Here is a 17,169-nt window from a genome sequence, read left to right on the forward strand (position 1 = left end):
GAGAAATCTTCCGTGTGCCCCTCCGGTCACTACTGAAACTGACTCAGTGACTCAGTATTCTGAGTGCTGTCCGCTGTCCTGTCCTGTCCTGTCACTTTGTAACTAACCTCAACCTTACTTAACCAGTAAAATCAAATTACGCAACAAGAACGAAGTGGAAGTTCAAAAGAAAGCAAAATTCGAAAGTTAAACAAGCAACTAACATTGATTTAGATCCAAAAGAATAAGCATTCTTCTGCAACCAAGTCAAATAGGCTAGAGCTCATTTAAAGGTAAGGAATAATTTGTAGTCAATGAGTAAGTTACCAATGATCGATACAGAACAGAAGGTGCAAGGATACCACAGCAGGCCTACATAACTTAATCTTAAGATTATTAATCTTGATACAAATTATACAGCTACAGATTTGGCTTGATTCTGATGGATATTATTCTCTTGATAGGGTTGTGAGAGTTAGAGGTAATTATTGCGACAAGGGTGACCAAGAGTAACTTACTATATAGTAATTTATATATAATTAGAAACTATCGATTTAAATTATCTACCAACTTAAGTAAAAGAATCGTCATCAGTCATGCGGGTTGCATTAACTGTCCTCGTGGATTGTGTGAAGGCGCAGTTAAAATTGGTTGCGTAATAATAGGGTCGTATTTATAACCAATGTGGCCTCTGGCCTAGGAAGATAAAACATTAATGTTAATCCTCCTAGCCCCCAGCGGGTGACACCATAGAGGATCCTCTATGTTGATTCAACTAAATAAACTTGACAATTTTGTTACGACCAAATCGGCAAATTAACCTAGGTGGCTAGGGCACTAGCTAATAAGAGGCTGCCCTTTAGATTTTTTTACTTCTCACCTTAGATGTGTTTACATCGAGTCAGGTAAAAAATGTTACTCACCTAAGGGCTTCAGGCCAAATCAGATAGGTTAAAAATCGGGTTGCTTTGGAAATGGTTGATTTTTATATTAGGCCTATAATGTCGATTTTCGAGCCGAGCAGAGCCTGAACTACAAGCTTGAGAGATCAAGCACAAAGTCAGAAAATCAAGCTCGAGCCGATTTTCTCAGTATTAAATACAATAATGCACAATTAAAAGTAAAAGCCTTTATATCCGTGAGGATCACGCTCACGAAATAGAAAGATTAGGCCTACGCTTTTGCCGCGATCGCGGATAACGACGAGAACCTTTCCTCGCGGGTGACGATGACGATGTCTCTGCGGCCGCAGATGTTCAATATTTTGCCACGATTGTGGTAGACGATAATGACGTTTCTTTTTAGCGAGAGATATATCTAGGATTTAGTCGCGATTACGGAAAAATTATTTACCCGTCACCACCGACTACAGACTACAGCTTTTCAAATATATAAAAATGTCAAAGTGAAAAAAATTGGACATACAATGTTTGTGCATATAACCATCGATATATTTAAGCCTAAAACAACCTCGGATAACCCGAGGGCTCTGATAATCGAGAGTGCACTGTGTACGTACTTGTTGAACTGTTGTTGTTTACTGAACAAATTATGACTAAATAAAATCTACTTTCAATTTTATTTCACAAAATATTAACTTATATTGTTAAATAATTACTGAAAAATTATAGAATTAAATATAGATTTTCCAGATATTGTCCTTAAAACTTGAGAGAGGAGTCTAAACAGTCTATTTCTGATCTAGGATTTGTAGCGAGGTATTAAAAGGATGGTTCTGATTTCAAGAGCTGCCAATTTTTTAATCATGAACAAAAGATTTTTACTTAGTAAGTGTACAAATATTTGATAACTTATGCATGGTTTCTTTACAATTTAATTTTTTTAACTCGTTAAATAAGTGAATGTAGAAAATATCAAATAAGACTGTGAAAATTATTCATACGATTGATTTAGTCTTAAACTGAGGTTTTACCCTTAAAGATAAAAATATGTACCTACTTTGAAACAAAACTCAAAATAATTTAATAGGCCTAGACTATACATGTCAATATACCCACCCAGACCACACCTTAACTAACCTCCTCATAAGTTTTAGAAAGACAAACTTAGCATTTAGTTTTATGACAATTTTTAGGTGGAATCCAGCACTTTGTGTCATGCACATTCACCCTATTTTATTTCCGATAGTATCAGTTTTATTGATTGGTGAGTGGACCGCCCCAGCATACCCTAACTTTTCATTTGCTTTTAATCCCAATAAATTATTAGTTTTTGAATGCAACAATTTATCTTTCCCTAGAGTCTTGATTATCCGACATAAACCAGTCACATCGAGGTTGGATAGTACTGATAAAAAACCCCACACATATTAAAACACTTGAAATTTATCACGCTTGAGCTTCACAGTTTGTCTAACCTATCCAAGCCTTTTAGGTTTTTTCATTTACGCCTTTGATTTGTTTCTTTTCAAGGCTATCACAAACACAAATTGACATAAGTTAGTAAGTCACAAATAATTGTCTGGGTATCATGTGGTTATAGTGCCTCCCTTCAAATATATAGTACGCTGATTAGATTCCAAGTGATAACGATTCCGGACCCAGACACCATTTGTCACCTTTCATAACTGGATGTGAAATTTATGACAAAGCGACACTAAGCTAATAAAGCAGAGAAATGTAAAGGTAAAAGGAGTTAATGAAGTGTGTGGCATAAAGTACGCTAAAAAATCAGAAAATACTATCAGGTTTAGGTCCTTAAAGCCTAGTTTATTTCTTCAGAGTAGAGAGAGGGTCAGCAAAAGAGTTGACTCTATGTTGTAGAGTGAAATGGAAACTCCAGGCAAATTCAAAGTGCTCTAAGTCTCCAGGGAGGGTCGGAAAACACTGAAGGTTGTATAAGACGGATGTTGGATGACCAAAGATTGGATAATCAAGACTTTGCTGTATATTGTTAATATGCTTCGTTATCTTAAGTAGAGTAGAATGCATGTGGTTGAACATTTTAGCTTTCTGACCTCTTACCCCAAGTCCACCGACTATCAGTCTATTTAACGAATTTTACATTCTCAATAGCTTAGTTCATCAACTTGTTGTAAATTTACATAACAACTAAACAGCTTTTAAAAAGTTGGTTATGAACTTAGGGTTTTTTGTATGACTCTGCTAACAGGATTTTTTTAATTATCCAAATTAATGCCAAATAGAGTAGCAGACTTTGGTTATTATTTATATTATATTAGATAATCTTGACACTTGTTCACCATAACATTGGAGAAGGTTGAGTGGTGAATGGATGAGATGGAGTCAGATTGGCTAATTAATTTCTTGAAAGCTTAATAGTTTAGGACAATTTGCGGCAGGGTGCGGCAAAAAAACAATTTATTTTCTGCAGTGCATTGTTCAGCGTTAGGTTGTCTGAGAGTGTTGGGATTAGGCTCGTTGGAAAGCCTACACTATGCCATTATCTGTGGTCGTAGAACATTGGTCACCTGAGCAATGTGCGCTTGTTGTAGATTCGAATTTACAAGGTAATGGTTCAGTCATTGCAACTCAGCAGTAGTTCCGTGCATTCTAGGGCAACGTGGATTCCGTCAAGTAGCACAATCATGTGGTGGGTCACTAAGAACAACGGCTTCTGCGTTCAAAAAGAAGCTGACAAGCAGTCTAAAGTCAGATGGGACGCCAGACAACTAACATTCGAAAGAGTTTGTGCTGGAAAGCAGCCCTTGTAGGCCCGTCCGAAAACAAGCATCTGCTTTGAATATTTCTGACTGCTCATTTACACAAATTATGAGGTCTGATCTTAATTCTTATACATACAGATTTTTTATTAATCTGTTTAATTTTGTTGATAATCCATACAAATAATCACGACGGAACTTCTCCATGTCGACCTAATTTAAAGAATGCATGGAAATGCTGATGTGTTGCAATAACTGAATCATAATTTTTTTGAAATGACTATAACAGACGCACGTTGCTCAGGTGACCAATGTTCTATGACCACAGATAATGGCATAGTGTAGGCTTTCCAACGAGCCTAACCCCAACACTCTCAGACGACCTGTCGCTGAACAGTACGCTGCAGAAAATAAATAGTTTTTTTCCCACCCTGTAGTTTCAAGCCATCTAAAAGCTACTGTCATTAAAACGGATTGAACTGACAACCCTCTGATCACAAGATGAGTAGCCCTATATATCCTCACCTACTCACATATACAGTGTAATTGAAAAATCCCGGAAGGGTGTAATTTATTTTTTACCATTATAGATAAAGTAATAAAACTTGGCATATCAATAATAACCATAATTGTCTACTCTCTCAAGCTATTATTACTTTTTTTACCTCTCAAGGTGAATGGCCCAAGAGGAGAAGACAAAATTCTCAAATAGTAGTATAGGTCAAGTTTGGTATCAAATTAAAGGTCTCTGCTTGTAAAGTACATAGCCACAACCCCCAACTCAAACAGACATCTTAGTCAAAAATGGCAGCCATTCAAATATTTCTTGAATCTGTCATTTTGAATCTTTGAACGGCTGCCATTTTTTACCTAGCTGTTAATTTGAGCTCAAAATTGCAGCATTATATTCTGCTAATAAAGACCTTCAGTGTGATGTGCATATCGACCTACGCTTAACGTTTATGATTTTCTTCTGACTTCCTAGCAGGCGCGGAAGTATTTGCATGTATTATAATAGAATCTTTGAACAGTTGTCATTTTTGACTCCATTGTACGTTTGAGTTCGTGTTTGTGGCATTGTGTTTACCAACAGAGACCTAAAATGTGATACCAAAGTCGACCTATGCTGCTATTTGAAAAATTTGTCTGACTCTTCGTGGGCGTCCTCCTTTAGGGATAAAAAAGTAATAATAACTTAAAAGAGTAGACATTTATGGCTATAATTGATTTACCAAGTTTCATTCCCTTATCTATAATAGTAACCGTCTATTATAATATCTGTAATAGTACCGTTCCGGGACTTTTCAATCACACTGTATATATTACAAGGTCCTATACAGGATGATCCACTCAAGTTGGGATATCGGAATCGGTAAGAGTTAGAAAAAACTTTAAATGGGGGACATTCCTTTATTTTTTGTGGCAGTTAAAAATATGAATTTAGTTTTTGAAATTCAGCCGCCATTCTTGACTTTTTTTTATAAACCCACTCGTTTAGGAGTTACAGCCTATGAAAAAATTACATAAAATACACAGTTTTCCACTTTTCAAGTTTGCAGCCATTTTGTTTCTAGTTTGTGTGTAAAATCTTTGCATTAAGCTGATTGTCTTAATTGGAACTCGCAACAGTTTTTCCCAGTCTGCCTTGAGCAGATGGTGTTGGCTGGCATATTCTAGGGCTTCTGTGTTTTGCGCTCTTGATATGTGTGACCCTCAGTGTGTATTTGTAAGCGTGTATTTTCTTCATTTTTGATTTATTTTTCCTTCCTGTAAATAAAAGACAAGTTTTTGTAGAGTTTATTTAGTTAGTTATTCACTTTGACTATTAATACAACGTCAGTTGACCGTAAGTTTTAATTAAGTTACCGTCTTCTTTTGTGGTTATTATGCAGTTTATGTTTCTGTAGCTCACATTAAGTTTAAGAAAGGTGGCTTTAGCATTTCCTGATGGTTTAGATTCAATTAAAAACTTCTTTCTTCAATTATATAGGCCTACACTTTCAAGAATACCTGAATTGGTACATTGAATTGATTGTTACATTCAATTTTCCATAACATATTTTAAACAATCAAATAATTTTCAAATTAATTTTCATTCTTAGTTTTGAAGGGAAGTAAATATTGAATATACCACATTGGATGTGAATTGTTTAGGCTTTTCATATTATTGAAGGTAGTTTTCGTCTTTGAATGTTATTTTAGATTGTCGTCAGTAGGTACATACAGGCAATGTACTGGTTATCAAAGCAACCATGTTTTAATAGTCCGCCATTGTAATTAAAATTAACACCCATGGTGTAGTTTTCTGTGCAACCTATGCAGAATTCTTTATGGGTTTGCCAAGAAATCTGGACTAATTGGTTTTTGTGTGCCGAGTTTGTGTAGCTTTACTGAACTTACATTATTATTACTTTTAGACACTTTTCCTTTCAGGACGAAAATGGCAAAAAGTAGAGACAGAGAAGTAGTGGTGATGAATCTTTAAGATAAAACAAAAACTTACTAAATTAAACGTAAGATGTGTAAACATAAACCTTATCAATTGGCAGCTACAGTTACAGTAAATGTGTTTGATTTTCAGTCGTAGTTTGATGGGTTTAGGTGGTAGCCGAGCAGTCAACATGAGTGGTCCAGTCGCAGAGTTTGTCAACACCAAGATCAGCAGTGATACTGTGGTCATTTTCTCCAAGTCATATTGTCCTTACTGTCGCATGGCCAAAGAGGTTAGTATGCAGAATCATATGTATTTTTATATTTCTCTATCTCTAGCTGGTGTTCATAGAGTATAACGTTAGAACACAACACAAACTAAGCAAAACTAGCTTCAATCTACAGCGTATGATTAGTTATAATCATATTCATAGGCTTGTAGCATAGCCTTCTCTAGTACACAAGGCCACGGCGAGCGAAAACTGGCATTGTTGCATCTGAGTCTTGGCGCACAGTTGTCTTACCATTCCAGTGAATGGAGGAGTTGCGTACCGACTTACTTATTTGCGGTTTTACTAACTTTAATCATTAGTAATGGCATTGAACTTGTTATTACAGCATGCCAGTGTTTTAGGATTCCAAGTGATCCGCCGCGTAAACAACAATGGCGTCCTGCTATTCCTTGGTCAGATTGGACACCTTGAAACAAATCTCGCGTATGTGTGAAACATTTTTACGAAGATGACCTTTTTTTGTAGAAAAATATTTTGTAGAAAAATATAGAACTAAATACTGTTAATAATGTTCTATGAAATGGCGACCATACAAAGTAGGTATTTTAAGCCAAGTATGAATGGAGATGAGTGTAGGATGAGTGGCGCGATCTTGTAGTCTTGTTAGTGACTAAGGCCGACATTCCTTATACACAGCTGTTAATTAATAGCCCATACAGCTAATGGAAACTAAGGGACCTTTAGTTTATAGTGGAATCCGAACCACATTTTGCCTTGGTAATTACGAATTGGTCTAATTATCAGGATAGTACTGCGGATAGTGGTAGTACTCACCCGTGCGGACGTTAATCCACACCAGGGAGTATCACATCCACAGTGCATGCCTATATTCAGTATTCACCCCTTTCGGGGATTGTAAAGAAAATCATGTAAAAGATGGTGAATAAATTAAGACAGTTTTTTTTTTTTAAATAACAAGTATATTTATTCCTGAATAACATAATATCATACTACACTACATTCACAATTAAGAGAACATACCATTATTAAAGAGAACATTGGTTTCATCGGATTTAGTCAGTTTAATAAATCAACACAACTACTGAAAAATTAAGTTAGTTTTTTTTTTTTAAATAACGAGTATATTTATTCCTGAATAACATAATATCATACTACACTACATACACAATTAAGAGGACATACCATAATAAAGAGAACATTGGTTTCATCGGATTTAGTCAGTTTAATAAATCAACACAACTACTAAAAAATTAAGTTAGTTTTTTTTTTTTTTTTAAATAACGAGTATATTTATTCCTGAATAACATAATATAATACTACACTACATACACAATTAAGAGAACATACCATAATAAAGAGAACATTGGTTTCATCGGATTTAGTTAGTTTCATAAATCAACCCAAATACTCCTAGGCTCAATTCATACAAAGTTCCATCCATTATTCACAGCTGTTTGTTAAAATTATTTAAAGTGAAATGTTTCTCATGCAAATCATTTAAATCAATTAGGTATTGCATGATTATTTTTTTTTCTCCTCATTCCTACTTCTACCAATAACTCTTTGCATACAAGTTTGAGGATCTGTTCTTAAATACAGAGTCAAAGTGTCTTTATGCTCTTTCAATAAATCAATTGTTTTATCTTTGATATTGTCCAAAATAGCTTTTTCCGCTTTGTGGAGTACATTGCTGCTCAAATACTCTGAAAATATGTTAATTACACTAAACGAAGAACGTTCCATTATTACAACATGGTTTGCTTTTGAGAACTCTATTGCCTTTGTTTCCACATGTCTCATGTCGGTTAAAGCGTTTATTTGGAATGCAAAAGACCATCTTTCTTTGTCGTATAATTTTAATAAATTTTCTCCATTACAATTAACCCAATCCTCAACAGGTTCTGGAAAATAAATCACATTGTAACCAAAAGACTATAGTGTTTTACTAAGATACTGTCCATATTTACTTTTACCTGCGCCAATATTTCCGTGAATCGTGATAATCATTCTTACTAACAAGCTAGAACAATGTTGTGCTTGAAAAACACTTAATTAGATACAAGGCCACGTAATTAAACACATCGGTGTGGGTAATTGTTCTTATCGGTACACACACAATATTACCACGATTGAAAATAAACCGACAGTGCACTGTGAGTGCATACAAGAGTTGACAAACACTGCATGCTAAATATAGCGGTCGTGAAGGCTGGTCGCGCGACTCGTTGCCAGAAAACTCAACAGAGGATACTGGCCAGTACACGGCCAACTACTGTAGTGTGTACTAACCGCGATAGACATGGAAGAGGTGTCATACATAGCAAGCTAGGTATGTCATACTTACTATAGTAAACATGTCATAGTTACCATAGTAGACATGTCATATATAGCATGTTAGGTATGTCATATGTACTATAGTAAACATGTCATACTTACTATAGTAGACATGACAAACATAACATGGTAGCTATGTCATGGTATGTGAACCCTTTCAGGGCTTTTAACCGTAAAACCTCACTACTAATTGCTTTTGTAGTACTTTTAAAAGTTTTCTGCATATTGCAATGGATGCTCTATTACGTACCTTATTCAAATTTTTTTAACATACTTGATGTTTTTATTATTCTTCTATTTTGTTGCCTCATTATCAAATATGCACAATTCACACCATTCCTATCTCATGTTTAGGATTTATTTAGTTCTTCATTACATTATATATCAATTAATCAAACAAATTTCCTGAATTTTTTTGCCTGAAAAGACTTGTAATGCAATTGTTTATCATAGAAGTACAATGTTTAAGGTAATGAATCACACTGGAACAAACATTTGTTTTAGTCTACTAAACGGAGAAATAACCTCTAGGCCCCACATGTGTCACATGTGTGTGATTGTGTTTCAAAGTCAGTGTGTGTTAAGAGAACTAGAGTGAATTATATAAAATACTAGCAGAGTACCCGTCCTTCGTACGGGATTGGCATATAAGTATAAATGCTTATTGCAGCTATACTCGAGCTTTGCATTCGCAATGTGGGAGGACACAATTTGATAAAATTTGCTTCTTTAAATTTACTATACACTATAGTATTACACATCTACCATAGCCATAATATTCTAACACTTCACATAAACAATAGAGAAAAATAAATTGTTAAAGATTCGCAAAATATCACAAATGAGCAAAAAAAGTAATAGTGCTGCACCATGTTGATAAATCTTATAACTTTTAATGTTTTTGCATACCATAGAACCAACTGTTTAAGCTGAAACAGCTGACTAAATTCTTTTATTCCCTTTAAATATGAATACTCATAAGGCTAACATGGGGAACCACAGAGCCACTGGGGTGGAGCCCGAAACGATTTTTGAGATAAGAATATGACTATATGTTAATCGGGAATGTTAGCTATTTATAATCATGTCAAATTTCAGCCCAATCCATCCAGTAGTTAATGTGTGATTGAACTTCATACAAACAAACGCACAAACTTTCACATTTATAATATTAGTAAGATTAAATGGTAAACAAACAAACAAAGTTTAATGTTTTGACGTATCCATTGCTTTTCCAGGTGTTTGACAAACTTAAACTGAAATACACAGTGATTGAGTTGGATGAGCGAGACGATGGAGGTGAAGTGCAAGACGTGCTTGGGGAAATGACAGGAGCAAGATCGGTAAGGCAAAAACTACATTTTGTTGTATTTCCAATTAAAATTCTTTTGCTTCATAAATACTTCTAAAAGTAATAGTTGACTTTATAGTCTGTCATTAATCTGGACCCCATTGTCTATAGGCCTATAGCCTATATAAATCGCTAAGCCAATTTTTGTGAACAGAACTCCTCCCTTATTTTTAGACCGATTTTGATTATTAAAGATGTCATAAAATGACCCTGATTTGTAGTTTTGCAAAGTGGTTTTCATTTTATCAAATCTTTACTAGGATCTTCCGTCAAAGTTGGTTTTTCTCCCATAAGGTTAACATGGAGGATTCTATTTATTTGATTGAAAACTTGTGCTATGGCTGACATCTTGTAAAATGGAAAATGGTCGATTTTCACTTTTTTGCCCATATTTCACTTATCATTGGAAATATATAAATCTTGTTCAAACAAAAGTTTTAAAGAACACACACAAATACATCTTTTACTCATTTACATGTTTGCCCTATAATTAAATTTAAATGATTTTCAATTAAATCTATTTAAAATACATAAGGTTTAACGAGTACCTAGGTTTGCTGCCACGTGGAGGGTAATAAAGTGTGTTTTTAGTAGAATATTAATAGCTCAGTATAAAATTAATAAATTTACCAAGTTTGATCAAAATATATCAATAAACAAGCAAACTGCAATAGTTTACAATATTCTTTATAAGAATAACATAAGGATTTTAAATTTACAGTTTTTTTAATATTCTCCACAACCAATAAGCCTACGAGATATTGGGAAATTTAGTCTTTTGTGAGTAAAAAAATGAGAAAACCCAATTTTTACCCCATAAAAGCCCCCATTAAACCCTGTTGCCATGGTCCGTCATGCTGGTTCGCAGAACTCATTCAAGGTTATTCCGCTGTACCACCTTTAAGCCAAATGTAATCAAAATCGGACAAACATTACTCAAGTTATCGTGTTTACGGACACACACACATATAAATATATATATCAAACAAAATTAATGTTTTTTTGAAATATTAATTTCAACTAGAGATAGAGTGAACATGTAAATGAGTAAAAGATGTATTTTTGTGTCTTCTTTAACTTTTGTTTGAAGAAGATTTGAAAATATCACAGCATGCACGAATCTTGATTTTTGATATGTTATTACTGGGTACTAGTACTACACATGTACAAAGTTTCATCACTTAGGGAGTTATTTCCAGCTAAAACCTTAACATGACTGGACTATATCACAGCCACCTCTAATACATGGCCGCGATGCTCGAACTGGCAACGCCGCAATCACACCCCTTCTGGGTCCGTCTTCACTTGCGCTAGGCTATAACCTAAATGAGAGTTTTGCTGTTTTCACTGCTCTATAGAATGAATGAAAGATATTTAAATGGCATATGATAGTGATTTTTCTACTAAAATACAAACATAATGTTTGTTTGCTTGTAGGCCTATTTATGGTATTGTAATAATTGCAATGAACGTGAAAATGTCTTGTACAACTTCCAATTACAAATGAAAGAGTAAAATTTAAAAAATGTCTTGGATCGTTTAAGTAAAATTATTTTCAATTTTAAATATTCATATTATTGTTTTAGCCTACCTGACGAATCATAAGTAGATAGCTACGACAAAATTTTAAGTTTTCTTGTTTGAAGGCCTACTGACTGAATAATTTTATTTCTTTGAATAATTATTTAGCAATACGTACCATTGTGGAAACAATCTCAGAAGCTAGGCCTTCATATGGCTTTCCACATTAATTATAATGTGCAAAATGACGCTAATAATACACGTCAATTTAATATTACAGTCCAACCTCAGTATAACGAATCTGAAGGGACCGAACTGAATATTCGTTATATCAAGGATTTCGTTAAAACGAGGTTCGTTATATAGAGGTTAGGTTTGCAGGAATTTCGTAAGTTGAGGTTCAGAACCAGCGTCGGTCAATATAGGTCGGGATTCGACCTCATTGAAATACAATTAAAGTAGCATAGGCTACAATACTTTACAGTACAGTGTTTACATTGTACAGTAGAACCTAAATTATCCGGCATATTAAAGGGGAGGGATCTTGAATATTGCGCAATCATGACAATGGCATTGACCTTAAGTGGTACAGGTTAAAAACTGGAAGTTTAAAATCACAGCTTGAACTAACCCTCCTAAAACCTAGCCAAACACTGTATTGCGTAGTCATAAACCATGTAAAGGACAAAACAAAACAGTAGAAAGTTTTGTAAGCTATTGCTCGTGATAGGCCGGTAGGCTACTTACAGTACAGTACTGATTTATCACAACAGAGGAATGTCAATAATAATCATCAACTATAGGTGTTGCTAGTTGAAACAAATCATATTGAAAACAATGAATTATTAGATAAGTCATTATAAAAGTGTATAATCATAGCCAACTTAAGGATAATAAAAACACTCGTAAAAGGAATGTTAAAATAACGATGTTGCTATTCTTTCTCTTTGGTTTTGTTTTTATATTCTTTCTTTTCTCTTTATCCAAAAATTGTACAATTCACAATAGCTATCCCATATCGCCCAATCACAGGTTACTACCTAAACATTACGTCGTCATCAGTCCTCCCTCAGTGAATGAAATCAGTTTTCAGTTGCAACATAGCGCGCGCAGCGACAGCAGACAAGGATGTAAAACGGAGCAGACGAATGTTTGCGCAAACGATGACGTGACCTTTCCATTTCATTTGATAAAGAAACAGATTTTCCCAAAACAATAATTGGGTGGGGGATTTGTTATATCGAGGGAAAGACGTAGACAATTCGTTATGCAGAGGTTAAATTCGTAATGTAGAGGTTCTGACAATGATAAATTCGTTATATTGAGGTGTCCTATTTTAGCCGAAATCACAAAAAATTCGTTAAATCAAGGTCGTTCTTATGGTTTGTTCGTTATGTAGAGGTAAAATATACATTGTGTCTTATGGAGAGTTCTAGGGGATTAAAAAAAATTCGTTATATCAAGGAATTCGTTATATCAAGATTAGACTGTATTATATATTTATTATGTCTAATATACAGCCTTAGTTGTTAAATGAAGTAAAGTCCCCGACTTCGTTTTCTTTTGCTAGTCCAATTTCTTAATCCTGTTGACTCTTCTTTATCCTGTTACCTTCCTCTTGTCTCCTTTCTTCAGGAGTCTTTCTCTTTGTAATTTTTCGTGTATCAAAAATACAAAATAAATTGGGAAAAAGTCTAGGTACGGCATTCTCACCTAAAACTGTCTTCTCGCGTCTATATTTGCACCAATCACTATCTTTATTCTTGTATTTTTCCACAAAACTAAGGTCATCTTTGTGAAAATGTTTCACGCAGACACGAGAATTGTTTGAAGGTGTCCAATCTGACCTAGGAATAGCACGAATCCACTGTTGCTTACGCACCGGATCACTTGGAATCTTAAAAACTGTGTGTATCCTTCAGTTTTAATCGAGCTTTCATAATTACTCTTGCACCCAGGCACAACACATCTATCTGGCATGATGCAGTAGCAATTTCGATGTCATTACTAATGATCAAGGGTAGTAGAAACGCGAATAAGTACGTCGGTACATGACTCCTCCATTCACTGTAATCGTAAGACGACCGCGCGCCAATATACGGATGCGACGTTGCCACTTTTTGCTCGCCGCGGCCTTGTATAAGAGGTGGCTGTGACTATATGGATCATTTTTCACTACTTTTTAATGAAATAGCTGTTAATAGTTAATATTAACAGTCTCCAAGTAAATGGAGGGCCAGGACACAGGTTCCATCAAACAGAGTATAATCCGAACAGCCATTTGATAGTAGTTTGTAATAATTCAGTAAGCTAGGAATGCACCAATTTAAACTCCCCAGTTTTAGATTGGCTCAGATTTAGATTAGAATATTCACACTAGAGCAGTGATAATTTGAATAGAAAATGAGTGAAGGATGAGTTTGAATGAATGAGATAGCAGTTTTTGTTACAATTTTTACATGAATGTTTCTTATTTAGGTCCCCAGAGTCTTTTTGAAAGGAAAATTCATTGGTGGAGGCACTGAAGTCAAGGACCTTTATGGGAAAGGGGAACTGCAGAAAATGATAGCTGCATAATCATGACACAAGTTCAAATATAAATTGTATACATTGTTATCGAATTCTAAACTTTATTTTTTTTAATACAGGTATTCACATAATTATAAGTAGAGAACAATTTTTGTATCAATTATGTTGCATTATATTATTTTATTAAAGTTTATACATCACATTATTGTGTCGGCCTTTATTTTCCTTTCTGTACTGTAAGCACTTGCCTTCATCGCAAAATATTGGAGGAAAATAATGATACTTTACTCCTTATACTTATATAAGTCACTGTAATAATCTAATTTACTTTTTATTTGAGCAAAAATCTTTGCGATGGTGAAGAAAAAGAGTGGAAGTAGCTGATTCCAAGAAATCAGTCTCTCAGAATGTCAAACATGTCACACTGGTGTAAACTGGTGCATGTTTCTGGAACCTACCAAGTATTCGTAGCGGAGCCGAGTGGACCCGATGATGGCTGGGTGATATCAATAATTAGTGAGTTAACTCCTACTCTGCTGTTTAGTTATTTTATATCTTTATTTAATTAGTTGAAATAATTTCCCCCAACCATTAAGTGATGAAAAAAAAGGAAAAAAAATAAGGGTAAAAGTTATATTTAAAGATAAATGATGACAACTTATCCCTTTCCACTTGGTGGTAAGTTCGAAATGAGTGGAAGGAAGCTGCATCTTGGGTGGGGGCAAACGTGACAAGCGTGTCACACTAGGCTACTTTACTAGCCGCTAGCAAAATAGCGGATACTAGTATATACTTAGTGGCCAATGTGACATAGGCACTAGGCAGTAGCAGCTAGAAGAAGTAGCGCACTAGTCAGATTTCACTAGCGTCGAGAATTGAACATGTCCAATTTTCCGAGCTACTAACTAATGACTAGTGAGTCTCGAGATCGAATAAGGGCTAACAAGTAGCCAGTGTGACTTGTGTATTAGCGTAGTAGCTGCTAGTGACCGTGCATATTTGGAGTTAGTTTGTTTGGAAAGGTGGTTGTTTCCAATTACATATGTTAAAATGAGTGAAGTGAAGTGGTCCAGTGGAGATATAATAAACTTTTTAACCTTCCGTCGGGCGCATTGATTTTCAAACACCAAAGGGCGCTCACGGAAGTTACCTCCGGGAGTACAAAAACTATACAATGACGAGTAAAAAACACTTTAATAGCTTTATTATACTATTACTTAAGTTGTATATCAAATAGAAAATGTTATAATAAAAAATAAAAATACATAAGTGATGTAGATAAAAAAGACTTACTTACTTTTACATTACTATCGTATATTAGAAAACAAATTGTAATATTGTATGAGATAAAAACACGTACATGGTATAATGAAAATAATGATTTTGTAAGAGGACAACTCATTCAATCAAAGCTCTTAGACAAATATTGCATCAGTGTATGACGTAAAAACACCTATATGGTATTCTGAAAAAAGATAATTATTTCATAAGGATAACTTACTTTGTCAAAGCTCTTTAGAAAAAACTGCAATAGTGTTTGAAATAAAACACCTATTTGTCTTATGCGAAAAAATCATTTGTTAGAAAGACTACACATTTTGTCAAAGCTCTTTTTCTTAAAAAATAAAGGTTTCCGAACTCACCCACCATTAGTACTTTCAACGAAATGTTGTTCCTTGTCCACCCTTTCAACACTAGCCATCAATATCGCAATTAGTTCTTCATCATCCATTTTATAATAACGCTAAATAAGGTCAAACACAAGGGCGCACACAGAACTAGGCTCCGGGAAACCCGTTACATCACAGGTCGCTCACGGAAGCTACTTCCAGTAGTGACGCAAACCACTCCCCAAGGTTGACTGACAACTGAGAAAGGGGTAAGAGTATACAAAACCGATTCCACAAAAGAGGTTCGTGAGGTAAATCAGGCCTGCCGAACACATACTATAGTTTTTATAACAAAAAAAGTGTGATAGAAAATATTCCCAGCTGTTGTTGGACATTGTTATTTTATTTGTTTATGTTGAATGTTTGTAATCATTATTTCATTCTCTAGATTTAACTCTTACTTATGAATTCCATTACTTGAATTGTGTTAAATAAAGCCTACTCATTCAAGGCAAACAATCTTTATTCTTCAACAATTTATTTAACACAATATCTGCAATCATGGAAAAACATTTTGCTCCAGCAAAACTTTCAATAGATCCAAACTCTTCAACAGCAGCAATGGAATGGAATCACTGGCTCAGGACATTTACAAATTTTATTGAAGTGACAGAAGCAAATGAATCTGAGAAATTGAAACTTCTAATCAACTATGTGGTGCCTTCAGTATATACTTATATCAGTGAATGTTTGAATTTTAAAGATGCAATTGGTAATCTTCAAAATCTATATTGTAAGCCAGTGAACGAAGTATTTGCTCGCCATAAGTTATCTACTCGTCAGCAACAACCAGGAGAATCAGTTGACCAATATCTAGAAGCTTTAAAGATACTCAGCAAAGACTGCAATTTTAAAGCTACTTCTGCAGAAGAAAATAGAGATGACTGCATTAGAGATGCATTTGTAAATGGTCTGATTGCTCCACACATTCGCCAGAGACTGCTAGAGAACTTTAAGCTGCCTCTTCAAGATGCTTATGAACAGGCCCGTTGTTTGGAAAGTGCACAACAACAAGCCCTCCTATATCAACCCAGCTCAAATCTCAATTCAGTTTTAAAACAAGAAAACTCAATCGTTCAAGACGATGATACAAATAATCCAACCATAGCCGCTACTTCTGGGAGTAATAATAGATGTTTCTTCTGTGGATTCAATAGACATCCAAGAAATGACTGTCCCGCAAGAAATTCTTACTGTAAAGGTTGTGGTAAAAAGGGTCACTTTGTTAAGGTATGTAAGTCTTCCTCTCAAATAGATAAATCAAGTTTTGGTCAAAACTCAAAAATTAAACATACAACTTCATCTGTCATAAGCCACATAAGTTGTTCTTCAAGTTATCCCCTAGGTCTTTCAAAAGCTATTGTCCCAGTTAATGTAAATGGTAAAGCAGCTCAAGCCCTAATTGACACTGGTAGTACCACTAGTTTCCTGAGTACCTCTGTTGTGATTTGATAATAG

General features: G+C 34.8%; 1 protein-coding gene across 6 annotated transcripts; it reads left to right on the forward strand.

Annotated features, from left to right (window-relative positions):
• Positions 1 to 65: 65 nt before the first annotated feature.
• LOC128989685 (uncharacterized) lies at positions 66 to 14,243 on the forward strand. 6 transcript variants are annotated; one of them, XM_054411675.1, is made up of 5 exons: positions 66 to 272; positions 1,685 to 1,766; positions 6,224 to 6,345; positions 9,879 to 9,983; positions 13,991 to 14,243. In XM_054411675.1, exons 2-5 carry the CDS (start codon positions 1,709 to 1,711, stop codon positions 14,087 to 14,089), a joined length of 384 nt encoding a protein of 127 aa, XP_054267650.1. In that variant the 5' UTR covers positions 66 to 272; positions 1,685 to 1,708; the 3' UTR covers positions 14,090 to 14,243. The 6 variants fall into 6 exon arrangements, with proteins under 6 accessions (XP_054267650.1, XP_054267651.1, XP_054267654.1 ...); XM_054411676.1 differs by lacking the exon at positions 1,685 to 1,766 and adding an exon at positions 2,075 to 2,145; XM_054411679.1 differs by having other exon boundaries at positions 68 to 272; positions 6,204 to 6,345.
• Positions 14,244 to 17,169: the final 2,926 nt, after the last annotated feature.

The sequence above is a fragment of the Macrosteles quadrilineatus genome, unplaced genomic scaffold (genome assembly GCF_028750875.1).
Source record: "Macrosteles quadrilineatus isolate MER2022 unplaced genomic scaffold, UCM_ALF_1.0 Scaffold_3__2_contigs__length_128488019, whole genome shotgun sequence".
In the NCBI taxonomy this organism is placed as follows: domain Eukaryota; kingdom Metazoa; phylum Arthropoda; class Insecta; order Hemiptera; family Cicadellidae; genus Macrosteles; species Macrosteles quadrilineatus.

Coding starts and splice junctions, on each gene's coding strand:
- LOC128989685 (XM_054411675.1), top strand. CDS start 1,709: ATGGTTCTGATTTCAAGAGCTGCCAATTTTTTAATCATGAACAAAAGA. Junction 6,346..9,878: donor ACTGTCGCATGGCCAAAGAG/GTTAGTATGCAG, acceptor TTGCTTTTCCAG/GTGTTTGACAAACTTAAACT. Junction 9,984..13,990: donor AAATGACAGGAGCAAGATCG/GTAAGGCAAAAA, acceptor TTTCTTATTTAG/GTCCCCAGAGTCTTTTTGAA.